Source organism: Perissodus microlepis, chromosome 1 (assembly GCF_051167445.1).
Source record: "Perissodus microlepis isolate ML-2025 ecotype Zambia chromosome 1, ASM5116744v1, whole genome shotgun sequence".
Lineage (NCBI taxonomy): Eukaryota > Metazoa > Chordata > Actinopteri > Cichliformes > Cichlidae > Perissodus > Perissodus microlepis.
The window spans coordinates 26,775,142-26,803,050 of NC_140461.1; the positions used below are offsets into that span (position 1 = coordinate 26,775,142).

General features: G+C 39.3%; 2 protein-coding genes across 2 annotated transcripts; one reads left to right on the forward strand and one right to left on the reverse strand.

Annotated features, from left to right (window-relative positions):
* The first annotated feature begins 2,628 nt into the window (after positions 1 to 2,628).
* LOC146393951 (uncharacterized) lies at positions 2,629 to 13,524 on the forward strand. Its single transcript, XM_084924965.1, has 7 exons — positions 2,629 to 3,605; positions 3,736 to 3,854; positions 4,849 to 4,945; positions 6,771 to 7,113; positions 7,594 to 7,719; positions 7,887 to 8,026; positions 11,645 to 13,524. The coding sequence occupies exons 1-7, from the start codon at positions 3,594 to 3,596 to the stop codon at positions 11,861 to 11,863; spliced, it is 1,056 nt and encodes a 351-aa protein (XP_084781091.1). The 5' UTR covers positions 2,629 to 3,593; the 3' UTR covers positions 11,864 to 13,524.
* A 13-nt stretch (positions 13,525 to 13,537) lies between these two features.
* ace2 (angiotensin I converting enzyme 2) lies at positions 13,538 to 25,007 on the reverse strand. The gene is made up of 18 exons (XM_084924858.1): positions 24,733 to 25,007; positions 24,495 to 24,653; positions 24,274 to 24,367; positions 23,488 to 23,631; positions 23,027 to 23,142; positions 22,761 to 22,866; positions 21,930 to 22,027; positions 21,594 to 21,766; positions 19,219 to 19,445; positions 18,393 to 18,537; positions 17,173 to 17,271; positions 16,867 to 16,989; positions 16,474 to 16,646; positions 15,826 to 15,884; positions 15,605 to 15,702; positions 15,407 to 15,523; positions 14,735 to 14,929; positions 13,538 to 14,276 (listed from the first exon to the last, which is right to left on the reverse strand). Exons 1-18 carry the CDS (start codon positions 24,919 to 24,921, stop codon positions 14,180 to 14,182), a joined length of 2,412 nt encoding a protein of 803 aa, XP_084780984.1. The 5' UTR covers positions 24,922 to 25,007; the 3' UTR covers positions 13,538 to 14,179.
* Between the last annotated feature and the right edge of the window lie 2,902 nt (positions 25,008 to 27,909).

The window sequence follows — 27,909 nt, forward strand, 5'->3', positions numbered from 1 at the left end:
ATTTATTTTTTCACTGCCTAAAGAAATTTGTTTGTGTGGGGTTTTTTTTGTTTTCTTTGGAGAAAAACAATAAATGAAGACAAAAAGAAGGACATTTTCTGTGAATTAACTTTCTGTTTCATAATTACAGGACAGTCTGCACAATGAGCCGCCATGACCTTCTTGTCACAAACTGTCTCACTGACCATTATTTTTGTTGAATTACTAGGTTTGGGTCCAGGTGACCTTCATCTTTACAATAAAGCAATGTTCACGCAGTCGCTTACAGACAGTAATATATATTCACTCCCATCCGCCAAAGCACAATGAAATCAACCAGTTAGAAAATACTAACTCACTTCTGGTGGCCGATTGGCAGGACCTGGTGCCTGTGGCCCGGCTGGGCCCCTTCCGGGGGGTGGGGTGCCCTCAAGCCTCTGGCTTCTGGGCCTGAGGCCTGGTCCTCTCTGGCACAGCTGGCTGCCGGCAGAGCCCGCGGGCACGTCATCGCAACCCCCTCTGGCCTCTGCTCCGTGGCCGCTGGGTGACCTCTCGTTTGGGGCTCTCCTCAGCTCTTCCCAGGAGGGTGGCACGGTTGCCCCTGTGGTGGTCCTCCTTGGGTCCTCCTACTCTGGGGCCTCTGGATGTCTGGGGCCTGGATCTCCTCCGTACCTGCTTCATGCCCTGGGGGACGGGGCTATGGCTCCCCACACTCCCTAGCAGATCGTTACATGGAGAAACCTTTTGAATAGAAGCGTGCTGATCCACAAAGGTGTGCACACAGGTGTACACACGGGTGTTCACAGACACAAACTACACCTTTCTTGGCTGCTACCTCAAAGCACATTGTGCGCTGTCGATCTTGCGTACTGCACAATAACATTTAATATTTAGTATCTACTATTATCTACTGTTAGCTAGTTTATTGTGATGGTGTTGTATTTATTATGTTGCTCTTTTTGGTTTGTTTTCTCTTCTGTTTTTTCTTATACAGGTGATCCAGGTGTTGTGTTTGTTTTTCTTTTTTTTCTTCCCCCCTTTCTCACCATCTCTTCTCCCCTCTATTTTTCTTTCTCTCCCTCTCTTTCTTTCATTCTTTCTCCCTGTCCTATCCCCCAGTCATGTCTGTCCCGTCTGTAACAACCGAAAATCAAATCAAATAAATACATAATTATAATAAAGGTCAATTAAATGGACCAATATGGCAAGGCCATGATGATCCAATTGGTAAAGTAAATCCGCTTGGCATCTTTCTTGGCCTTCAGACAACAATTCTGATGGCTAAAGATCCAAAAGGGACAGGAAAAATAAATAAATAAATAAATAAAAAATTTAAAAAAAATGCCCAAAAAAATAGAAAAAAGAGAGAAAAGAAAATACTAACTCTTACAGACACATCACACATGTGTGACTGGATAATTAGATTCAAAAACAACATTGGTTTTGTTATTGGGTCTCTAGAAGGCAAAAGAAAAGAAAAGACATTTATCAATAACATCAAGATCCAAAGAGGGATAAAAAAAAAATCTATTAAATATTCTAAAACCATAATTTAAAATGAGTTCATATCAATTGTTAATACTTTCTTTCATCCATTTGGTGATGATGTGCAGTGTTAAAAGAATGAAAAACAGCTTTATGATTTATCCAAATAATAAATCAAACAATGATCCACATAAACAGGCTCTTGTGGAAAATTTCAAAATTACTTTAAATAGGAGTTCAGCAGTCAATGCAGTAAAGTAAATATCCAGAAACCCTCTCTTCTCTTCTCTAATAAATCATGGTGTCCTCCACTAGGTGGTGCTGGAACACAAAATTGTGAGGACACTGAGCTTGTTCTCACTCCCGAGGCGGAACATCCCGACGTTTTTGTTGGGACACTATATCACGTTTCATGTCATTAAAGTGGGCTAAAACACTGTAATTCAACACAAATAATGATAAGCAATACACTGTGTGGAGGTCAAATTATAAATATGTATATACATTATAAGCTCAGAGATTTGTGCTGACTTCTTTTTTTTTATAATGAGATAGTAATTAAATGTGTATTAAAATGACAACCCTGCTTTAAATCCATCTCTCTCAGTTGGGTAGCCATGGCTGCTGGTAGCATGGAGGCATCACAAAAATCACCTTCTTAAAATAAACTTAAGAAACATTGTTTTTCTGAACTCATGATAGGTTGACCTTTTTTGAGCAAGAATATGAAATATGTACTGTACAGCAAGGGGTGCATCCAGAATTCTTTCATAGGGGTGGCCTTATAGGGGCCACTAAAAATATGGGGGGGCACACCAAAAACTGAATTTCCAGTTTTAGTATGCTGTCATCAAATATAGGTTACTTGAAAAACATGCCCTATATGAGACTGAAGAAGTTACTTGGATGAGTGACATAATGTTTCTCCCACTGAAAAAAGTCCAGATGAACAGAATCCACTTTTTGGGAGTTGTATGCCTGGTTAATTTCCCTCTATTTAAGTTGATGTGACATAAAATAGGTACATATGAAAATCAAAAAACATTTGGAAATCCATGTTAATCTGTTTTAATTGACTGGAAGTCCCAACCATCACTTTAATGATTGTCAGCAGAAGCAGCTTAAGATTCACTTTCTCAGAGTGGAGTTAACTTTAAGAAGAAAGAAAAATAAGCATTCGATCATGTTGCCTGTCTCTGTGTTGTCCCTGAGATGCACCAGCAATCTGTCCAGGAATTGGCACCAGCTTTTCTGCAACATTTTTACATTATTAGGACAGCTTTGCCAGGGAGTTGGCCAGGGCCCCCCGCCCCCCCGTTGGTAGCACCTCTGTTTAAAGCAGTGAAATGTACAAATTAAGAAGTGGCATCTTTTTACTTTTTAAGCGTTAAATTAATAGTGAACGCTGTACTTATGGTTTTGAATGGAGGAATTTTACTTGCATTAGACGTTCACAATCTGGTACTGTGTTTTTTCTAATGTACAGGCAGACACGGGTAAAAATGAACTGATATTTAGTTACATTATATATTCCCATCATAACTGTCACAGGGGAAGAGATTTTTTTTCCAACAGCTTACATGTGATCTGTGATACACTGTAAATCTGACTGCTGGGATTTATATTTGAAACTTTTCAGGTTTTCATGCTAATTTTTTAATCCTTATTATTGGTGTTTTTAAGGAAGTTTAAACGCAGTGAAAGGAAAAAAAAGGGATGTTATCTGAGTAATATTATATAGTAATACTATGTGATAATATTTTAGTCTTTATCAGTTTTGAAAAGGGAAGTGTGTGACTTATCAAAGCACTGTATTTGTTGCTATTGAAAAGATATTTTACGGTTAAAACATTACCTTCTTCTTCCACATGCTTCACAAGTTCTGCTTTCAAACAAACCATACACTGTGTCCACTTTTCATCAGAAATGTTCTAATCTTCTCTTACTTCCTTTTTTGACAGCAGTTCCCCATCCACGACAGTGTCAGTGTTTTCTCACTCACAGTTCCCCTTTTTGTTCTATAATAAGTTGAAGCACAGACACACTGGAAGACTTAAAAACTGCCACTTTCACCAGAGTCTGTTTCAGTCAGTGGTATAACGCTATCTAGAGCGGACATTGGTGCCACCATGGACATGAAGGTAGGTGACAACGCTTAACTGTCCCCTAACAATAAGCACTACATGTAGTGAGATACACTTAAAAGATAATCCTGACATGATTGTCTTTGTTGAGAAAAGTTAAAGTTTGTGTTCTTTTTGTACATTTTAGGATTCTCTGGTTAAGGGCGGTGTGCTGATTGCACACAAGATCCATGAGGGAAAGCATCAATATGTAGTGGAAAATGTGGTGAAGTACAAAATGGAGAATGAAGGAAAACTTTATGTCAGGTATAATTTGCTCTCTGTTTAGCGGATTCTTTCTCTTCAACTATTTTCCAGGTACTACTATGAAAGAAGTTAATACAGTTTTACTGTAGAGCCTCAAAAGTTGTAGTCATATAACGTTGCACAGACATCCAACTTCATGTTATGGATTTTTTTTTTTTTTTTTTAAGCAAGACCATGTTTTTGGTAAAAACATATAACTCTCTTAGTTTTTATTTATATTTACATTGAGGTTTTCTCTCCAGCTTACATGTTGAGCCTTCTATTTTTCACCCTCATTAAACATGAAGCAGTGATGAAAGATGTTTATTTATTCCAATAATTCATTCTTAAGGAATAAACTGAAATAAACTTGGTATAAAATGAACATATACCAGTCAAGTACATTGACATTCGACCAGATCCCATTAAATGTAACATTTTACATCGTAAAATGTAACAAAATTACAAAATTTAAATGTGATAAAATTACTTAAAGTCAGCATTTTGTGCAGAATTCCTTTTTCTTTTTCTTTTCTTTCTTTCTTTGAGCGTGAGTTCAGTTTGGAGTATCTTGGTTTGTTGCATACCTAATTATGTAATCCTGTTTTTTCTCTTATTTTCACTGTTTTCAAATTCTACCACTTAACCATTTCAACATGATGCCAGAAAAGTTTGAAACTGTGAAATATTATAGGTGAATTGAGCAAATGAACTAAGATGTATTATATAATTCTGTTGCCTTATTTTGTAATTTTATTCCAATTTTGGGTTGGATTGTTTTCTTAACTGCTAAGAAATGTCTGAAGATAGATAGATTTTTTTGTGTTCATCTCTAGCTCAGTGTACTCACGAGACCTTCTGTAGTGGAAAAAAATAACCCCTTTAAAGAGTAAAACTAGTAAATTATTATTTATGAACACACTCTAACTCCTTTTATTACATCTGCCAAACACAAAAGGGCTCAGTAAAGCACATTGTACATTTATTTTATTTATTTACTGTTTATTTTTATCAGAAAAGGAGACAAGCTTCAGCAGATAAATGGCATGGACCTGAATGATCTTACACCTGAGGAGCTGGCAAACATGATAGCTGAGGGGAGTCCAATGCTGGTGAGTTGACGACTTCTAGTTTAGAGATGTTATTTCAGATACAGTCTTAGAAGATTAAAAATAAAATAAAATAAAATAAACAATTCATTGTGTTTCACTTTATACAGGGAGTGCAGAATTATTAGGCAAGTTGTATTTTTGAGGAATAATTTTATTATTGAACAACAACCATGTTCTCAATGAACCCACAAAACTCATTAATATCAAAGCTGAATGTTTCTGGAAGTAGTTTTTAGTTTGTTTTTAGTTTTAGCTATTTTAGGGGGATATCTGTGTGTGCAGGTGACTATTACTGTGCATAATTATTAGGCAACTTAACAAAAAACAAATATATACCCATTTCAATGATTTATTTTTACCTATGAAACAAATATAACATCTCCACATTCACAAATATACATTTCTGACATTCAAAAACAAAACAAAAACAAATCAGCGACCAATATAGCCACCTTTCTTTGCAAGGACACTCAAAAGCCTGCCATCCATGGATTCTGTCAGTGTTTTGATCTGTTCACCATCAACATTGCGTGCAGCAGCAACCACAGCCTCCCAGACACTGTTCAGAGAGGTGTACTGTTTTCCCTCCTTGTAAATCTCACATTTGATGATGGACCACAGGTTCTCAATGGGGTTCAGATCAGGTGAACAAGGAGGCCATGTCATTAGTTTTTCTTCTTTTATACCCTTTCTTGCCAGCCACGCTGTGGAGTACTTGGACGCATGTGATGGAGCATTGTCCTGCATGAAAATCATGTTTTTCTTGAAGGATGCAGACTTCTTCCTGTACCACTGCTTGAAGAAGGTGTCTTCCAGAAACTGGCAGTAGGACTGGGAGTTGAGCTTGACTGCATCCTCAACCCGAAAAGGCCCCACAAGCTCATCTTTGATGATACCAGCCCAAACCAGTACTCCACCTCCACCTTGCTGGCGTCTGAGTCGGACTGGAGCTCTCTGCCCTTTACCAATCCAGCCACGGGCCCATCCATCTGGCCCATCAAGACTCACTCTCATTTCATCAGTCCATAAAACCTTAGAAAAATCAGTCTTGAGATATTTCTTGGCCCAGTCTTGACGTTTCAGCTTGTGTGTCTTGTTCAGTGGTGGTCGTCTTTCAGCCTTTCTTACCTTGGCCATGTCTCTGAGTATTGCACACCTTGTGCTTTTGGGCACTCCAGTGATGTTGCAGCTCTGAAATATGGCCAAACTGGTGGCAAGTGGCATCTTGGCAACTGCACGCTTGACTTTTCTCAGTTCATGGGCAGTTATTTTGCGCCTTAGTTTTCCACACGCTTCTTGCGACCCTGTTGACTATTTTGAATGAAACGCTTGATTGTTCAATGATCACGCTTCAGAAGCTTTGCAATTTTGAGATTGCTGCATCCCTCTGCAAGATATCTCACTATTTTTGACTTTTCTGAGCCTGTCAAGTCCTTCTTTTGACCCATTTTGCCAAAGGAAAGGACGTTGCCTAATAATTATGCACACCTGATATATGGTGTTGATGTCGTTAGACCACACCCCTTCTCATTACAGAGATGCACATCACCTAATATGCTTAATTGGTAGTAGGCTTTCGAGCCTATACAGCTTGGAGTAAGACAACATGCATGAAGAGGATGGTGTGGACAAAATACTCATTTGCCTAATAATTCTGCACTCCCTGTATATGTAAACATTATGAAAATGTGTAATGTGATTCAAATTTCTGTGCTTATGTTCTTCATAATCTTGGTAAATGCTAACTGCGAACATCTTTTTTCTGTGTTTATTTTGGTTTTTGGGGGGTATTTTATATTATCCTGTTTCTCTTCGTTCTCTTCAGACAGTGTGCAAACCAGCCAAGGAAAAGGACCACACTGAGCAGACATCCCTGACTGAAGACACTTTACAACCAGTCTCCAAAGAGCCCACACTCCTTAGCTTTAGCTGGGAGATGACAAGGGAGGATGACCCGGCGGGAACTGTAGTGGAGCCGCAGGAAGAAGAAAAGGAGACGGGGAATATTGAAGAGGATCTTTGCCAAGCGAAAACTGAGGAGAATGAGATGTTTGTTGTTGAGATGACAAAAACTAGCATCTCTCTGGTGAGAGGCAGGGGCTGTGATGCGACAGGATGTACCTTTAATGACATCATCATGGTGGCAGAATCCAGCACGGTGACGCTCGGTGAGTAAAAGCAGTTTTACTCTCCTGCCTTTTCTCCCAGCTTTTCTTCTTATCTCATAATTAACTTTGCTAACAGCAATATTTACAGTATTTAATGCATTAAAGTGTTTGAATGTTGTGAGGCAACTGGGTATTCCTTTTGCTTCTGTATATTTGTGGTTATCTAAAGAGGAAGCTACTGAGAATGGTCGCATGTTTACACCCATGAACCAAAATGTGTCCTGGCAGCTGTTATGACCTTGACTAGGCAGTTTTTCTGCAGACCCCTATAGATAACTTATGTGTTGTACAACTGCCTTCAACTGGCAACATTAAATCTCATAAAGGAAAAATGAAACCTGTGAAAGTCGAGATCGATGTAAAGACCACAAGACCACTACTGTGAAATCACAGTTTGAAAACGGTCAGTGCAGTCACCTTTGTTTTTAAAAAGGGATATAACTTATAAACAGGGGCCCTTGTTCCCATTCTTACTTTCAGTTCCGAGAGGAGGCGGCAGTTTCCGGCAGGAAAAGTTGTCGAATGTTTTAATTGAAAATCTGGCCACTCGCCAATACCTCCGAGGTATCTGTTCTGAGAGGATCGTCTATGCTTCTCCAAATCCAGGTTTGTCTTTCAGAGCAGGACACATCAACGTGGCACTCGTGGTTTTCAGATGAGTTTTTACTGAAGCTGTCATCATTCACATTTACTCCAGTGTTAGGTAGAGTAAGAAAATACTCTGTTCTGATAGGGAAACTGCTCTCATTATTTTGGTTTCCTTTTGTGCTCAGAGAAAATTACCATCTACTACTACAAGTCAAGCGGTTTCAGAAGGGGTTCCAGTGGGATGCCAGTGGTGCTAAACCTCACCGATTCCAACTGCTTCCTCATGTGCTGCAAGCAAGCGGACAGAGTGCTCCTAAAAGTGGAGGTAATAAGTGTACGCTCTTGATTTTGACTGAATCATGGCAGTGAAAAAAAAGGCTTGATAAACATTTGTTTCTCTGGACTCAGCCATCATTGTTCAGGGGATGAAAGCATTGCATGCCCGTTTCTGTCCTTTGTTCTATGTAGATACACTTCTCACTTTAAAAGATTTGCTTAGACAGAGTTATGTTACAAAAAATATATAATGGCAGAATAATTAGCATCTCAAATTAGTAGTAATATCAAAATTTTAAATATACACAGATTAGGCATAACATTATGACCACCTGCCTAATATTGTGTTGGTCCCAAAATTAGCCTTCCCCACTGAGGCATGGACTGTGGTATCAGGCACCAAGATGTTAGCAACAGATCCCTTTAGTTATGAGGTGAGACCTTCATGGGTCAGACTTTTTGTCCAGCACATCCTAGAGATGCTCAATTGGATTTAGATCTGGGGCAATTTGGAGACCAAGTCAATACCTCAAACTGAAGATATGCTCCTCAAACCATTCCTGATACATTTTTGCTTTGTGGCAGAGCATTTTATCCTGTTGAAAGAGGCCACAGTCATCAGAAAGTACCATTTCTATTAAAGGGTGTACATGGTCTGCAACAACACTTAGGTATGTGGTACTTGTCAAAAATTACATCCACATGAATGGCAGGACCCAATGTTTCCCAGAAGAATATATATAAAAGCATCACACTGCCTCACTGGCGTGCCTTCTTCCCATAGAACATCCTGGTGCCAGGTGTTTCCAGGTGCGTAATGCACATGCACCCAGTCATCCACGTGATGTAAAACAAAACCAGGCCATCATCTGTAGCTGCTCCACAGTCTAGTTCTGATGCTCACATGCCCATTGCTGGTGTTTTCAGTGGTGAACAGCAGGGGCTGTGGCTATGCAGTCCCTCACACAACAAACTGCGATGCACTCTGCATTCTCACGCCTTTCTAGTTCTTTCACTTTGTTTAGGACCAGCATCGACTTTTTCAGCAGTCTGATGCATGTAGGGTCAGCTTTCGCTCCCCACGTTCATCAGTGAGCCTTGGCTGCCCATGACCCTGTCGCTGGGTCACCGGTGTTCCTTCTTTAGACCATGTTTGATACTGACCACTGCAACCCAGGAACACAAGAGCTGCAGTTTTGGAGCTGTGCCACTCATCTAGCCATCACAATTTGGCCCTTGTCACACTCACTGAAATACTTACAGTTTCCCGTTTTTCCTGCTTTTAACCCAACAACTTTGAGGACAAAATGTTCACTTGCTGGTGAATATATCCCACCCACTAACAGGTGCCACAATGAAGAGATCATCTTCATCAGAGTGGAAATCATTCGCAAAATGAAATAATTAGGAGATTGAGTTAGAGTTAAGTATTAGTCCGAGAAGCTTCTTCAGTTCTAGTTAGTTAGAACTGAAGAAGCTTCTCGGATGAGAGGTGAAACATCTTCAAGTAACTTAAAGAAGTCCAGACGCTTTTGTTTGCAAGTTCCTTTGACTACGATGACCTGGATGACTGAGAACCTTCACAGACAGTTAAGTATTAGCTTTTGCAGGAGCAACCGCATGGGTCGTGGCTCCCTAAATCAGCCTTTAAGGAGCCATGAAATGACAGGCTTAATCTGAGGAAAAATTATTATTTTCACAACATCAAAAAGTCCAGTAAATCTGGGTGAGGGTTTCTTAAAGGAGTCAAAGTCAGTTTAAAGGAATGTCTTTGGGAGAGAGCCTGGTGGTGAGCACTGTGGAGCTGGAGTCCTCCAACCAACCATTCTGGTCAGCAGTTCTGAGGAGGGCAGGTTTGGCCTGTTTCCACAGATGGCAGGGGCATACATCGTGCTGAACAGAAAGAACTGTCCCCTCTCCTTCTTGAGTTGTGAACAAAGGAGGCTGGTAACCAAGAGACTCTTCAAAGGGAGACAGGGACAAGAGACACAGTTCAAATGGAGCAGGAAATTAAGTACATATTCTTTAAAATCTTTGTCAATTTTTGGCCATTAAACAGAGTGTCTGAAGAATGAGACTGTGTAATTAGTGGCAGGAACCGGCCACTTGGTTACTGCTCTAATTTTCTCCAGGTCAGCTGCACATTCTGGAGAATATAGCACAGAACGGGCTAAAAGCATGAAAATTACATTTCTCTGCATTCATATGCAACCGAAATAATGGCCTAATGAGAATGGCAGAAATAAAGAGAAAGCGGTTACAGAGAGGAGAGAGAAGGAGAAAAAAAATCCACATGCCTGCCAGAATCAAAACAGTACAAAAATTGCTACATTAGAGGTCGCACTAATCTAATACCAGTTAAATATTAGATTCATCTTGTTAATATTATGTTGGAGCCCTTTTATTTTCAAAATTGCCTAAATTTTTGTGGCACAGATTCAACAGCCCTCTGGAAACATTCCTCAGAGATTTTACTATCATTGACATGATAGCTTCAGACAGACGCAGCAGATTTGTCAGCTGCTCCATGATGAGACTCTCCTGCTCCACCACATCTCAAAGGTCCTGCAGTGGATTAAGATCTGGTGACTGTGGAGGTCGTTTGAGTCACTGTCGTGTTGAACAAACCAGTTTGAGATGATTTGAGACCTGGCACATTATTCTGTTGGAAGCAGCCATCAGAGTACAGTGTAGTCTTGATGAATTGACAAGGTCAGCAGTAATACTCGAGTAGACCGTGGTGTTTAAATGATGCACAGCTGGTACTCCTAAAGGGTGTTCAAAAATGTCCATTACACCACCAAGCTGAACTGTTGATACAAGGCAGGATGGATGCATCCTTTCATGCTTATGCCAAATTCTGATCCTACCTTCCAAATGCAGCAGCAGAAATCAAGCCTTATCGGACCAAACAATGGCTGTCCATTCTTCGGTTGTACTGTGTGAACTGTAGCCTCACTGCTTGTTCTTAGCTGACAGTAGTGGAACCTGGTGTAGTCTTCTGCTGCCATAGCTCAATTGCTTCAAGGATGAACATTTTGTGCACTCAGAGATGCTCTTTTGCATTCCTTAGTTGTAACGTGGGTTTATTTGAATTACAGCTGCCTTCCTAAGCTTTAAACAGGCTGACCAATCTCCTGTGAGCGCTGACATCATCAAGCCATTTTCACTCAACTCGGCACCTGATTGATATTTTCTCTTTTTCAAAACATTATCTGTAAACCCTTGTGTGGCAAATTGCAGCAGATCAGCATTTTCTGAGTGATCAAACAACCATGCGATATTCAGGTCCCTTAAATCACCTTAATCCCCGTTCGGATTGTTTGAACTTACGCAGGTCATCTTGACCATGTAACACACGCCATGGATTGAGTTGCTGCGATCTGATTGGCTGGTTTGATAGATGCATTAAAAATGTTTAGGTAATAAAGTGGCTGGTGAGTAAACATTGGTTTTGAATCGTGGCTCATGGATAATCTTGAATGACCATCATAACACATCATAACAGTTTTGTGAATGTTAAAGTAATGCGATGCAGATTCAGTGTAACGGTATAAGTTTAAAGCTTACTTGGGGGTCAGTTGTACTTCATTTCATTGTGACTTGAAGATGTTTATAAGGAAATTGCCATTTTCAAGCAAACTAATCCACGCTTTCATCCCTTTAGACATGTGAGAAGCAGAGGCTGAAGCAGATCTCCAAGAGCGATGAGAGTACCCTCTCCTTTGTGTTTTACATGAAGGGTGACTCAGCGAGACGACGGAGATTTGAGTCAGCATTGTATAGCGGTTGGTTCATCAACGTTTGCAACACAGACACAGTGGGCGTGGCAACCCTGGATGGACATACAGTGGATCAGTCCTTCCTCTTCATCATTCAAAAGTGATGGAGAGTCATTTTCTTCTGCATTTTCAGGACTCAGAAAAGTCAGTTACATTTTTAAAAAAATTCTTGTAAATATTTCGTGTGACCTGGTTTAACAACACAAACCAACATCCATGTTTCAAATTCTGCTGCTGCAGAAATCCATAGTTCTCCATCTCTTTAAGGCTATGCCTTTACACAGCTGTCATTCCACATGTCCCTACCTGAGAGATGACGTGGAAAATGATCTCAGACACCAACTGTAGTGTTACGCTTTTGTTTTTTACTTGCCTCAGTGACCTTACCCCAAGTGATGAATGGGTCATACTTCTTGTACCCAGGCTCTGCTTCCTCTACAGAAGGTAAGTCTGTGGGATTGAGGAGATCCTCAAAGTATTACTTCCGCCATCTGACTTACATCCTCAGTTGAAACTGGCAGCACCCGTACCACACACCGCAAGTTTCTGAGTTGCCTGAAGATTTGCTAGAATCACTTTGAGGCTGACTGAAAGTCTTAATGCATGCTCTCACCAAACACATTCAAGTTTTTGCTTCAGAGCCACACTCCACCTGGCCCTACCAAGAAGGGCACCACCCACCTTGCAGCCGCAGCTCATTGCAGCAACCTCAACAATGGAGGTTGGGAACATGGCCAAGGGGCCTCACTGTTCCCTATTTCCCTCACAATGTTGTCAAATTTCTGCTAGAAGTGGGAATTTGACATTTCACAGACCAGAGCATAAACCCAACACTCCCAGCACACCCTCACTCTGTGTTTAGATATGCCACGCCCATCCAGCATCCTGTCCCACCACCTGATCCAGCTCACCACCAGGCGAACGTGGCGATCAGGTGTTCCTTGGTGTCGGGAATATAGGGCAGCAGTTCCAATGATACGATTACAAAATCAATCATTGGCCTGCGACCTAGGATGTCTGATATGTACCGTGTACTGATACGTAAACAGAGCTGGGGTCCGTTGTTGTTTAAAGTCTTTCAAGCTGAATTTTTTTGTTTGTTTGTTTTCTTTTTTGAACTCATATTGTATAATCTATATGTTTGATACAACAATACTGTTTCCAATATATTATAAGACATTGTAAGGAAAAATGACACATTACATGAACGATAAATAATGGCCCAATGCATTAAGACAGCGGTCCCCAACCTTTTTTGCGCCACGGACCGGTTTATGCCCGACAATATTTTCATGGACCGGCCTTTAAGGTGTCGCGGATAAATACAACAAAATAAAACTAGTACCGGTACCGAAAAAAAGAAAATTTATTCATAACACACGTGAAAAGACCCAGGAAAACCGAGTAAACGATAAAAACGATAGCAAAATAACGCTGAAAACTGATAAAAACCCTGAAAACTATACATTTCACACCTGAGCCTCAACTCTCGCGGCCCGGTACCAAACGACTCACGGACCGGTACCGGTCCGAGGCCCGGGGGTTGGGGACCGCTGCAACACAACCAAATATATTTAGAATTCTTTTTTAATAACACATCTCAGACGTCCTGGAAATCACACCTTTAGGCTTTGATTGTATAATATCAACTCATACAAATGTACTACTCTCCTTTTCGCTTAATGGTCACTCACTGCTTGCGAAAGAAATGTCTTTTTTTGTACACATGCGCAGCTGACAAGTAAAAAAAAGTTCCATTGGTAAACTGTGTAGCAGAATTTTTTTAATGCAACATTCATGTTTTTATTTGATCATTTTTCTTTAGCATCTAGGTGTATAATGACAAGATTTGATACTTTAGGAAATCTCTCAGGTTTGATATGAAAACACAGTAAACTAGACTAAAACAAAATGTGTGCTGTGATTGAAGTGTGCATTTTGACACGTAGGTGGCATCATCATAAATGTGACTTGAATTTGCCTAACTTTTTCAATTATGAACTTTATTTTTAAAATGATACTTTAAACTGGTTATTATTATTATTATTATTATTATTATTATTATTATTATTACCAAAACAGTTAAATATAAGGCAGTGTGTTAAACTTGTTACTTATTGTATCACAAAATACTGTATAATAACACTTTAATGACATTCACATGGAAGTATATTATGTAAATGGCAATTAAGGATACTGTTCATTAACAGGGTTATTCACTGTTGCCAATTAACAACCTTCAGCATAATGCTTCACATTTAGCACTGTTAATGTTCTGTTATTGTTGATTGGAGGCCACGCAGCACTGATGAAAGAAGAAGAGAACTTTTAAAGCTTTACTTTCCCATTTCTGGGAAGGCTATGAGATTACTGGACACAAGTACTGATCTTCCCTCTGATCTAATACGACAGCGGTAGACTCAGAATCCAGTTTGCTCATTGTCACTGTCATCATAGGCTTTGTTGCTTTGTCCATCAGTGGATGACTCATAGGGGTTCTCCACACCAGGCTTTTTCCTATAAACACAGAAAACAACATTCCTTAACATTATGCACATAATTAATTTAATTGGAATATTTTTATTTTACTCATTTAGTCACCGAGTCTATGTGAAGTCAAGATATCATTTGTGAAAAGGGGCAGACTAAACCTCTGATGGTAAAAACATACAACTGCATAGACAGACTTGTAATATCTACATATAATTAAAACACACATACACAACTTGTCCTGTCAAACCTGCAGCTCGAAGTCTTCTCTTCACAGTTGAAACTGAGACTTGCAGAACAGCTTTAAATTTTAACCCATTTTATGTTCCCTGAAAAAGGCTTTTTTGTATAATTCTGAAATGTACATTATTTTTCAGTTATCAAGCTATTCATTGGACTTGAATGACTTGAATTGCAGTAAATAACTGGAGAAATTGAGCAGTTCTAAAACTTTTAACCGGTAGTGTATATTTGGGTCTACTTACTTCCTGCGCTCCTTGACACCAGAGACGACAAGGTAGACGCCGGCTGCCACCACGATGCTCATAAGCACACCGAATACCACGAGCCACACCTGCACAGGTTGCTCAGTGGGTGAGGCCAGTGTTGGTAGGATACCGGCAAACTCCAGAGTATTATCACCTAACTTGAAGGCGTCGTTGATCCGGCCTCGAGCTAACCTGGAATAGATTTTAAATGACTTTACTATTGCTTTACAACTCATAAACAGGCACAGGCGACATTACTGCCAGGTTGGTTATTTCAGGTGTAGCAGGAGGCAGTTAAATTACAACTCTTATAATAAAAAAATAAAAATAATATGTTATAAATGTATGCTGTTGTTATAGCTGTGCCAAGACATTTTTAAAAATATTTTAAAGCGTTCACAATTCATTTCATAAGAAAAAGGTTTGAGCCATAGATCACCAAAGACACCTGCGACTAATCCTGTAAAGACCATGGATGTGTGAATAAAACAGCAATTTGATGGCAATTTGTGCCATGTTACTGAAGTTCAACATTTCCATCCAGCTAAAAACTGCAACTAAAAAGATTTTAAATAAATGAATTTGCTTGGCTACTGCAGCTACCTTAGGATGCTGAGCTCAGTGCTTTCTGATATTCTGTATTTAGCCACTCACGCACTTGATCCTCACCTGATGGCTTCCTTCAGCTCATTCTTTGGGATGAATTCAGTGGATGTATTTGGGTTTTTGGCAACAACGTAGAAAGAGATTCTGGGAGTCTCCTTATAGGTGATGACATTAGTTGTTCTGCATGTGCAAACAGAGAAAACTCAAACCAAACAATTTTTTTGTTTTGCTTAAAGCACAAAATATCGACCGCATACTGACGTGAAAGGAAGAGTCTTGTTCTTCTGGCTGTAGTACTGCCTCAAGGCATAAGCAATGTTGGCCCGGAACAGGTAAAGCTCATTGGCATTCCAGGGGTACTGAAACACATAGTAGATTAAAAAAACAAAACAATGGGCATGACGTTAAACAGACAGTATTTAACTTCATAAGTGCAGAATTCCTGCAAAATTTCTAGCTCAATGACAATTTTTAGTACTCACAGCATCATTGCCCATTGCAGAATTTAAACTTAGTCTCACTTTAATTGAATATTCTGGATCTGTAATGGGAACAACAATCAGTTAAAGACATTTTAAAGATGTATACCTGTATGATAAATGTGCTCCAGCATATTACGTTAACTAGCATAAAGTCTAGAAATAAGGCAGAACAGATAGCTGTAGGGGTGAGGACCCAAAAGCAGACTTTTGATTTTAAGATTTTAAGAATCGATGAAAGCTTAAAGGCTAACAGGACCAGGAAAAGTGTGAGAAGTTAGGTGATAAATTAAGGACATATGGTTGGGAACAGAAGATTGTGACACTAATTAAAATGTTGTCTTCTTTGAGTATAAAAAGCAAATTGTAAAAAAAAAAACGGCATTTTGAAAGCTGTATTATGCTGGACGATGACAACTAGATTCAAGTAAATTACTGTCAGTTCTAAAGTTTGTGTACAAATCATTCAATGCACTTTAGACGTGCAAGTCCAGACTACAGAGAGTTTCCTTCCCACGTTCAGTCTTTTATCAAGTAGTCAGGAAGGCATCAGGAAGAGCGGTATCAATCTCAAGAAACACTAAATACTATTACTCCAGATAGGTGATTTTAGTGCTAATAATTTTCATTTTGGGTATCTTTTGTACTTACATGGATCTTCACTCCAGCCTACCACCCTGTTGTGTTTCTTGTTATCTGCCTGCAACCACTCATAAAGTTTATGGAAATAGTCCAGCAGAGGTTGGGCATCCATCTTTGTGTCACCAGATATTGCTTGCAAAGCCCTGGTCCAAGACTTAGACCTTCCAAGTTCTAACATATTCCTAGAAGAAAACAATGAGGATGATGATAAATTATTCCAGCACTTTTAGACGTGAAGAACAAAAAAGTAATACAATGTGCTAGAGCAAAATTGAAATCCTGCACCATTTATGCTGTAATTTCAAATAGCTACATGGACTTCCTAGAAAACATAAACAGACTGTTGTGATAAGAAAATCAAGCGAGCGAGGTTAAAAATGAAGAAAGGGAAGTTGTATGCACCTTAGCTTGGTTCCTGCTTTGGTAGAATTAGTGATGTCACATGCAGACAGGTCGCCCGTGTGACCGGCCGCATTGCAGAGCGCTTTTTGGAACTGAAACTGGTAGATGGTTCGTGTGAAGTACCTGGATTGAAAGCAGTAACAAATGGACACACACACACACACACACACACACACACACAGGTTCAGTTTAAAGTGAACTGAGAACTGCACCAAATGGTCATAACTGCTATAATTTAAGAATTAAGTCAATCCACAATCTGTAGTGTTATTGACACAAAATGCAGCTTTAGATTGGGATTGTTACCTGATGAATGAATAGTCTCCAGACACATGGAACAGAGCGGGTGGGTCACAGTAAGTCTCATCTCTTGGCACTGGCTCCATCACCCCAACCAGCTCTCTCCTATTAAAACAACACAGAATCAATAATACAAGCTGTCAGGCCTGCAGTGAAGCAGCTGCTAAACTGCACAAAATGAAGACCTTTTTTTATTTCTCCAGTTTTTAAGTCACTTCCCTACAGTTATGCCCACTTTGTAATAACATTTCTGTTGTGTTTTTATTGTAATTTTGCATGGCTGCCAGCAGAACCAATCCACAATGGATTTTAACTTGAACAATTAAGATGTGGTTGAAGTGCTGACTTTAATTCGAAGGATTAACTACGGTTTTGCATTTACAGTTTAGGAGTTAGAGACAAAGGCAGAGGCAAACTTTTACATTTAAGGACTGTTATTAAAACTTGGATCAAAAACTCCTTTGTTCTTGGTGGCTGCTTGAAGTCTAAAACCCATGGACATCAAAAACCATGTCTTCACTTAAAATGTTCTCACAGGTCTTTATTGCATCAATATTCAGTTGCTGCATTGCATTTAATAACTACAAAGAAGGCTCTGTTGTGTTGAGATTAGGTGACTGGTTTGCACCTTGTTGTAAACTCTTTGCATTTCCAGTCAAGAAGGCACATCTACGTTATAGACTTCCATAATGGTACAATGACCTTCTTGAGAGTGTTGTGATGTTGTGGAGGAAACATTTTTGCCATGATCTCCTTTAGTTGTCTTCTGTGCTCTTTTAAGCCTTTTGGTGTTATCGAGCTGGCCTGTGCATTAATTCTTTTTAATAACTTTGATTTGGTCACTCCTATTCTTTTTAACAGGTTTATGTTGGTTTATTGAGCATAATTTGGCCTACTTTACTTTAAGTCTTTGAACATCAAATTGAGATTCTAGTGAAAAGCAGACAAATTTAAATTCAACACTTCAAATGAACTCTAAATCTTTGGATTCATTTTTCATGGAATTTAATTCATTTTTTTTTTTAAATGGCTGTAATTCCTAAGTTTGCATGAACAGTTTGCATTAAGTGCAAGAAATTCTGCACCTCATTTGCATATTGTTTGATTTTAAAATCTCTATAGGGGTGCACAGATGCAAAAAAATAGTTTAAAAAAAGTATGAACCTAACTGTAATCTGATGACATTGAAGTAAACTTTATACTAAATATTGCATAACTCTGCTCACTTCATCTGCCACCAGCGTTGCATCCATTCACCCTTGGTGATGTTCCCTGCAAACACCTGCCACCTCCATTCCTCCAGCATGTAGGTGAAAGGCAGGGTGGCCACAATAGTGAGTGCCTGTTTTAGCAGAAAGTTGATCTCTGTGTCTGTAAAGCATTAAACACAAAGACAGTTTATGATTCAGAGTGAGAACATAATTAAATTTTACAAATGCTTTATTTTTATGTTTATGGCCTCTTTATCAGAGACTGTAAATCGATGAAAGTTTGAATACCAGTTAGCATAAGGCTGCAGGTCATCTTATCCTGATATCGCATGTAGTGCTTAAGTTATCTTAACTCTACATTTAATAATCCAGACACATTGCAAAATTAAATTTGCAATAAATATATATTTTTTTGCCACGCAGAGGCAATAAAAACAAGGTCAACGTGTTCATAATATCTAGGTTCATGTTGACAACTTGGTTACTGGCCAACAGCTTATTATCCAACAAGGGGCAAGCATCAGGACAGAAAAATCAAGCCAGAAACAGCACTTCCTCAGGTTGTCATTTGAGGTTGTCTGTAGAAGTGAGACACCAGCAATTGCGACTACCTGAGATCTAATGTTGGGTATATATTGAATGCTTTTGCTCCTGTAAAATTGAGGGGACAGAAAACTAAAACAATGAGCTGAAAGAAGTTAAAATGCTGCATACAAAAACTGCAGAGTTAGGTGATTGCTCTCTGTAGCTTACTCGTTCACCTGTTTCTTGTTATTATAAATCTATTGATTAAAGCAGCTTTAATGTTTTGAAGCACCAGTGCTGCCCGCAACGGCTGTACCTTGATCATAAACAAAGTCAGCAGGCAGGAGATTCAGGCTCTGTAGGTGTTTGGGTGTTGCAGCAGAGAGGGACATGATTTCTCCAACAGCCTCATGGAAACCCTCATTGGCTCCATCCCTCAGAAGATAGGACAGGTTGCGGTAAGCCATCTGGTACTGGTTGTGTCCCATTTCATGGTGTGCTGTGAGGTAGTTGTCCATGTTAACCTGGGTGCACATCTTGATCCTGAAGATATTACAGGAGAAATGCTGATATCAGCAATTATATTGTGTGACAGAGACACTTCATACTACTGTGACCAGTGACCAGTAAAAGAGCAATAGTGAACTCAGTGAACTCCAAGCACTAAAAGCAGAATAACTAATTAAAAAGACAGGTAGAGGGCTTCAGTTTTACACGCAAATTCTTTTCCTGTAATTTTAAACCAAACTGACACACGAGTAACTATAAAATTATTTTGCTTATTTTGCATTTTGAGAAACGTTATTCTAGGCAGTGTTGGAGAAATTATATTAATATTTTACAACCTAGACTTTGGTTATCTTTATCAGCAGAAAAGGATGATTCAGCGATTAAATAGCATCACAACATCAGTGTTCTAATAGGTTTATTTTTATGGCTATCATAATTCCCAGCTGCCAACTTGCTTTAACAAAAGTCGAACCTAGATAAATAGACAGATGGATAGATAAAGCAAAAGTTATGAGCCACCTCTTGTTCTTCATGTCTTGCTAAGTTTTGCTAAGACAATGAGCATCAAATAACTGAAGTATGCAGGCTTGGAAATACAGTATAAATGGCAAACACAGAGTTTGTACAATTCGAAGGAGCTTGAAAGTCGACATCTTGTATATACACCTTTTTTCCTCTTGCCTAGGAGAGCTTGAACTCTCTTAACAAGCTTTCTGTCATTTCTGTCAAGGACCCCTTGCCGCCTTTCTTTCTGGCACTGTTAGCAACTTAGGTGTTCTCTTTGCCAGCTCCTTTAAGTTTGACAAGCAAGTATCCACTATAGTTAAATCTAGTTTCTACCAATTGCATCAAATCTCCAAGGCCAAGCACTACATACCGCACAAGGACCTTGAGAAACTAATCCATGCTTTTGTGACCTCTAGATTAGACTACTGTAATTCCCTTTACTTTGGTCTCCACTCCACCCTTCTTCATAGATTGCAGGTTGTCCAGCCTTCTGACTGGAACCGCAAAGTTTGCCTCTATCACTCCAGTCCTTGCTGACCTGCATTGGCTCCCTGTCAAATACCGAATTGAGTTTAAAATTCTGTTGCTTACCTTTAAAATCATAAACAATACTGCACCGTGCTACCTCACTGAACTCCTTAGTCCATATACCCCTAGGAGAGCCCTAAGATCATCAGGACAATTACTCTTAGTGCAGCCTAGATCCCGGCTAAAGACCAGAGGTGACCGTGCTTTTGCCCTGGCAGCCCCGAGCCTCTGGAACAATCTTCCTGCTGCTATTTGCGCTTCTAAAATCTCAGATTTAAATCTCGGCATTTAAATCTCAGTTAAAAACGTACTTGTTTGACCGAGCATTTTCAGTTAGTTAGTGCACTTCCCCTATATTTTACCCTTATGATACTTATCTTCCTACTAATGTCCCGCTGCATAAATACCCCCACCTTATATTTATGAATACCCTGTAATTTTATCTTCTAAACCATGCTCTAATGTTTTACTTTTATTCTGTCTGTACCTTTGGGGGTTTTTGTACTCTGTTATAGCCTTTTATCTTTTATCTTATGTTTTAACCTTGTTGTGAAGCACTTTGGTGTACCTTTGGTTTTAAATGTGCTATATAAATAAAGTTGTATTGTATTGTATTTCTTTGTGAAGTCTTCAGGAATAGTTCTCCAGGCATCTTGGAGGACATTCAAAGCTCTTCTTTGGATGTTGGCTGCTTTTTGTTCTGTTCTCTAAGGTGATCTCACACTGCTTCAATAATGTTAAGGTCCGGGCTCTGGGGAGACCAACCCATCACTGATAGTGTTCCATTGCATGCTTTTCCATCCAGTACGCTTTTACTTTATCCGAAGTGTGTTTGGGATCATTGTTGTTGCCAACCAGACAAATACCACATCCCACTGTGGATCAAAATCAGAGTCTCACTGTATCTCTCTCCCGACCTCCTCTTTATATTTTGACACTGATTTGAACCAGAAAATTCACATATGGATTCATCGCTGCGTGAGATCTGCTAACACTGAGTTTCAATTTTACAAGGTGCCTTAAGAAATTTAAGTTTTGTTCTTTGCTAAGTTGTTAGTTGTCTGTAGATACAAAACTGGTTAACTCATAAAGAAATGACAGGTGTCTTAAGACTGTCGCACAGTAGTGTAGCTGTGTATACTCTACCTAAAGTCCTTTCTGTTTCCCATGTCCCAGGCTGTGGGGTGACAGACCACATTGCGTCCATCATTGGGATGTACAAACATAGAGTCATTCCAGAAGTTGTCAAACATCTTGTAAAGGCCCACAGACATGAAGAACTTCTCAGCTTCTTGGAAAAGCTGAAGCTCGGTCCAACCCTGAAATTTAAGATGACAGGTAGGAATTTCTGAGTATACATATTTATTTTCCATCCATCCACTCTATCTACCATAGGACAAGACACAGGGTACACCCTGGACAGATAACCCCAAGTCACAGGGCTGTCTTTTTTTTATATATAAATAAAAAGTTCTGCAATACCTTGTCCACCATAGACTGACTGACATCGATATCTGGTTTGGCAGGATAGGGCACTGTTAGAGAATAAAGGTTGGTCCAGAATCTTCCCCACATGTCACCTGAACAACCAACAAATAAGAAAATTATTTTTTCATAAATTTTCTCCTTCTACAGCAGACTGTAACTTTTTATATGTGCACAATACATGTGGGTGGATCGGTTATTTCCAGCTAAAAGCCACATGTACAATATAATAAGTCTGTTGGCATTATTTTTCTGTAGCACAGAGAGGTAGTGATAATACATGAACAGCAGAGGGAGACACACTTTCAGTTCTGAAATTATGAGACCTTGCATGAACTATCTGCTCTGTCAACAACATTTTTGTTGTTACAGTTTACAGATTGCAGTTATATGTTGTCAATTACTCTTTTTTTGTCATCAGGTATCCCACAAGCCCCATGAACAAAGACTCTACACTTAAACCAAGGATCAAATAAGAAAATATTACAGAAAGTGCAGACATGAGGGAGCGATGATAATAGAAAATGGGGGGAATCAAATGTAATACCCTCCCCCCCAACTCAGACGTTTTCTTTAAAAGTTATTTGTAGCCTGAAGATCTTAATTTTCTGTATATGACGAAACAGATTTGAATCTTGACTCTTTCATGATAATGATAAGCTCCTGATGCCGCTCTCAAATTTGTTTCGCAACTGTGCTGAATTTATGCCAAAAACACTAACTCTGTAAAATTAAAGCATATAAAAAATGTAATTATGAGAGTAGTAGGTGGATATTTCGCATTCAGTGTCTTTGGTTTCATTATTAGCTTTGAAACCAGAAACATACCCAGCAAGTGGGCTGGGAGAAATCCATCTGAATCAATATGCCCTGGATAGACCTCCATAAGCTTGGCTCTCACATAGGTATGCAGCTCCTTGTATAAAGGCAGAATCTGTGGGGGAAAAAAACCCCAGTGTATTATTCTTGTTACAATTATTATAAATAATTTATGTTAATTACGTCACACAGTCAATAACCAACTGCACATTCTAACTGTCTTTAACACAGAGGCACTGAAGCGTGAAGCATGGGTCACACAGACATGGACGTACCTGTTTGTATATTACACGGACATCTTCCATTAACTCATCGCCTGTGTAATGGTACATGATGTCGTCCTCAAGAGTCTCATAGTTGTATCTCCAGTAAGCGCCATAGTCTTCAAAACCTGCACACAATAAGCGTTTGTGTCAGAGATCAAGAAAAAACACCAAATTAAATGCTTTTTTACATTTTTTGGTGTTTTTAGCATTGATGGTAATCACACTTAATAAGCATAATGTAAGATATGACACTACTAGTGTTACATGAGCGAGATGCTGCCAAAGCAAAATTAGACCTCAGTGGTGGAGGAGTGGTCATGATCGCTGAACACTATCAGCTCTTGTCTCACTATCTTCACTGAGAATCAGTTTATATCTCTACAGGTCCCTGATAAAGTTAGAGTCTGCATCAGGACACACCGCAATGAAGCTTGTCTGTTATTCATTATTTTTTCATATTAGTTCCTCACCATTTAGCTTGGCAGCTTCATTCTTCAGATCCACGTAGTCTTCGTAGAGAGGTCTCATCCTCTTTCCTACTTCTTTCCTCCAGCCCTCCCACACATGGAGACGTTCGTCATAGTTTCGACTAGTGGCCATTATTTTGTCCAGTCCTATAAACAAGTAAAGACACAGAGCGGTGTCAGGGCAGGCTCACACTGAAGTGAGAAAACAGAAAAATGCCCATATTCTCCCCCCAAAAAACTAAACTAAACAAAAACAAAAAAAAAGTAAAGTTGGGTTTGTTCCTGTATCCATTCTGACACTGATCAAGAACAGGTGTGCGCTTTGGGCAAGTAGGCAGTCCATTACAGGCTTAAAAAAGACAGACTACCATCCACACTCACATTTACACCTACGTCAAATTTAAAATCGCAAATGCATCTAACAGAGAATTCTATTGGATTACGGGAAGAAAGTCAAGAACCCGGATAAAAGCTGTGCAGGGCAAACAGAAAGGCCCTCACCAGGCCACAACATTCAAACCCAGAGCCTTCTGACTGTGAGGAGATAGCGATGAATTAGTGCTATTTTATTATTTTATGATGATTTAATTTACTAATCACACGTGGAGCTGCCCGCTGCTGCGATCCCTTGTGACGAAAGTAGCTTTACTGCAACAAATACAAACTTTTGTCCCAAACAGACATATTTTCATCTTCTTAGCGAGCGTGATAATAATAAACTGCTCTGCCTGTCTTTGACAGCAGCAGGCAGCCACTTCACTACAACAGGTCCTAATAAGGAGAGCTTACCTGGCTCCAAAGTCAGACAGTTAAGCGGGTTGTCAAGCATACACACTGTGGCTGTGCTGTAGATTGTACTCATCTCACTCATGACTTTATTCAGCTACAGGAAGATATGAAAGAATACACAGCGATAAAATGTTTCATTTGATGTGGAAGACTACTATATCTGTGCAGTTTGTCCAAATGAAAATTTGCCAAAGTTGAATTTAATATTTAAATAGTCTTACATGTGCAGCTTTATCTGCGGACAAAGCACCAGAGCCTTTGTCTTGTAGGGAAATGAGCTGTAATTTGATTTCCAGGTCGTTGACCTGGTCAATGGGGTATTTCTGGGACTCTTCAGACATTCTGTTGTAAAACGTGCCCCAGATCACTCCCTGTTCTGCCTGTGGAGAATGACTTCAGGTTTTATAACTCAGTAACAAAATAACCACATTTTAAAGTAAGTGTTTTCCAAGTGCTGACCTCTTTGTCTGCGTTCTCCTGTGTGATGTTGGTGTTGTAGGCCCATGATGCCAGCGAGTACTGGTACATAAGGTCACTCGCCTCCTTGTCAAACCTGTCCAGGAACTCCCTCGCTTGGCTCTCCACGTCTGACTGAGCAGAAACAGCACAGGACACGGCCAGGAGCGTTACAAGAATCCTCGGAGACATGCTGGCTGCTTCAGCTCCACGCAGACAAACTCTCACTGAGAGGGAAGGACTCTGTTATACAGTTTCATTAACCTTCTGTGCTGCCTTGGCCTTTGGACAATAGAGCCATAACGGAGGGTGTATCTGAGTTTTCATTTACAGATACAATGTTTCAGAGAAGCAGCAAACATCAGTGGGCCGTCTTCACAAGAGGGGAAGTCTTAGTTTTGCTTTGATAATTATCAAGATCTTTTGTAAGCTGTACAATTAGTTATATGTGCACAAAATGTGCTGTTTTGATGGGGCCACTTCCTCAAAGGTTTTATATACTTTGGCTGGAAGTGAAAGGGTTGTTGTTATGAACAAGACATCAGTCTTATCTTAATTTTGTATACTTCATTTTGTTTTACTTCATTATTTATTATTACTTCACTTTATTACTTCTCCTTTTTGGCTTTTTTCTTGTGTCTTTAATAAGTTTATTAAGTTCATGTTGTTTATTTTACTTCCCATTTGGAAAAGAAATAGAAAAAACTTATAAAAGACTTGCATCAGCTTTAGCTTGCTTCATATAATGAATCGTATAAGGCTTATATGATTTACTCATGAAAGTGGCCACTTTCTCATTACTTTCATATATTGTTTTAGGAAGTATCCAAAACATACAAGTTTCATTTATATAATTTTTCAAGGGATCTTATATTTGCTTTCACTCTTGTATGCTTTTCATACAAGTTCAACACAAGAGAGATACAAACTTTATAAGATTTATATATATCTTTTCCGTATGGGATTCTTGTTGCTTTATGTGCTCTTTTAATCTCAGAACCCCAAAATGCAATTATTTGCTGAGGTAATTTTACATGTAAAGCAGAAAAACAGAACACAGTAGCTTTAGATGAGCCTGAAACCACTTTATCAGTTGGTGACAAATTTCCGAGCACTAGATAAAATTGCAAGTCATGCGCTGTTAGGCCCTAAATACTGATAAGTAATCAGCCATAAGGACAAAGTTTATGCCATATTTATGTTTATTACTAACTCCAAAGATTATTTAATACTTTCTGGCTTTCTCTGCTACAAACCAATCAATAATTGACTAAAACATCGGTAAAATAACAAGATAAAGGCCGTCTGAATTGTTACTGCATCGACAGCAGCAAATTCGACTTTCGAAAGACTTTCTGGTTGAGACTTGGGCTATTCTGAGGAAAGCTTGATTTTGAATGTTACATTTGTTATTTACTTCTGCTATTAAAGTGGCAGTTTCCAAATATATGTTTCTACCTTAGCAGTAATTTGAAACACTGGTGCAACAGTGCCCTCCTATGGAAACTAGCGGCATTACAGCACTTTCAGCACTTAGAAATTCTTTCCGTCTCGCGGTTAAAAAATATTTAGATCCTCATGAACCCTAAAAATCTGAGGCTTTATTGGTACTTCCTCCTGTCTACACTCGGAGGGAATCTATTCTATCAACAATTTAGACATAAAAATGTTTTGTTCCGTATAAAAAGCACAGCCAGGACGATGTGAACCGTTTGTTTCATTATTACGCCACCAAACATTATTTATTTATTTAGGACACGCAGTCTGTGCAAGTACAAAATGGGAATTTGGGACAATAAAGCTACAAACCAATGCTGTGCAGGATGTAAAGATTTGCAGTTCACTTTGACAATGTTTTCACACACACACACACAAAGAAAAAACCGTAATTTATGTTTAAAACCAGGAACTTTTTTTAATGACTGGGAAAAAATACTTGTGGAAACCTGTAAAGTTCTGTAACTGTATCTCGGGTAGCTGCAAAACCATCATGTGGACAAACCTGCCAAAGTTCTTGAACATGCTTTTTGTGCTAGTTCTCAACATTTTAGATGTCTCCAGGAAAGCATTTCTCCGTGATGACACAAAAATTCAGACCACGGACTGTACATAGGGTTTATGTTCGGACACAGTAAAACTACCCTATTCCAGGTGATAATCAAATCATGAGAAAGACTTGTTATGGTCAGATATCATCTGATTGAGTTATCAATTTTATGACAGAGTTAAGTGACTTCAACTGATAAACTAGCTGACTGCAGATGTGTGAGTTCACTCTCACACCAACACGTTCTCACTCCCAACTCGTCAAATGTGTGACGCATGGTCAGGACCCGGCACGTCAATTCTCGACGCGAGGGGGGTACCCTGCGCGTCGATAAGTGAAGCAGAGGGAGCCTGACCATGCGTCACACATTTGACGAGTTGGGAGTAAGAACGTGTTGCTCACACATATCCCTGTCTTAATACTTCTCAAATGTCTAATTGATTGAATTGATCTCCATGACAAATCCTGTCTCATTATAAATAATAATAAAGGATATAATGCATAACTGTATCGGGAACAATTGTAGCATTCTTGTCTTCTTGGCATTTCGGAGAGAGGCCCGTGACAGGTTCCTGTTAATCTGCACTGCCTCAAATTTGCAGCAACAGCAAGTTTACTGCACACGTCCATATACAGACTGAGCCTAGAGGCTATAGGCTAATCACTGTGAATGAAACAGACAACGGGCAGGCTTAGCATCCTGGAAACAGAAATTCAGCAAAAAAAGAAAAAAGGAAAAAAATAGGTTGACAGAGGATCTGCTGTAGTTAAACTTTTTGGAGAGGTGTACAGGGTTAACAGTTTATGAATTTGGAGCCTCAGTGCATCATGAGAAGATACTGTGCAGTGACGTGTGCATTGCAACATGGTCACACAATTTAATTTTGTAGTTTGTGAGTTTATATTCATTACCTACTATGTCCACATTATCTATAATTGTGGTTTTCAGTCTTTGCATGCATTTTTTTCTTGGGGGGCGGGTATCAGAAAAACAAAGCTTAACTGTAACTTGTTTAAACAACAACTCCAGATTACAATGACATAACAAAACACCATGTTCTTTGTTCAATGGGAAATATAGTTTGATATTAATTTAAGACACAAGCTAGCAGTCTACAAAGAGACACCCAGAC

Bases quoted from the DNA above. Each gene is read 5' to 3' on its own strand.
- LOC146393951 (XM_084924965.1), top strand. The intron at 4,946-6,770 runs GTGAGTTGACGA...CGTTCTCTTCAG, and splicing joins CTGAGGGGAGTCCAATGCTG to ACAGTGTGCAAACCAGCCAA. The intron at 7,114-7,593 runs GTGAGTAAAAGC...TCTTACTTTCAG, and splicing joins ATCCAGCACGGTGACGCTCG to TTCCGAGAGGAGGCGGCAGT.
- ace2 (XM_084924858.1), bottom strand. From the start codon at position 24,921: ATGTCTCCGAGGATTCTTGTAACGCTCCTGGCCGTGTCCTGTGCTGTT. The intron at 17,272-18,392 runs GTGAGCAGAGTT...TTGTTTTAATAG, and splicing joins CAACGCTGGTGGCAGATGAA to GAGAGAGCTGGTTGGGGTGA. The intron at 15,885-16,473 runs GTAAGTACAAAA...TTCCCATTACAG, and splicing joins AGGCTGGAGTGAAGATCCAT to ATCCAGAATATTCAATTAAA.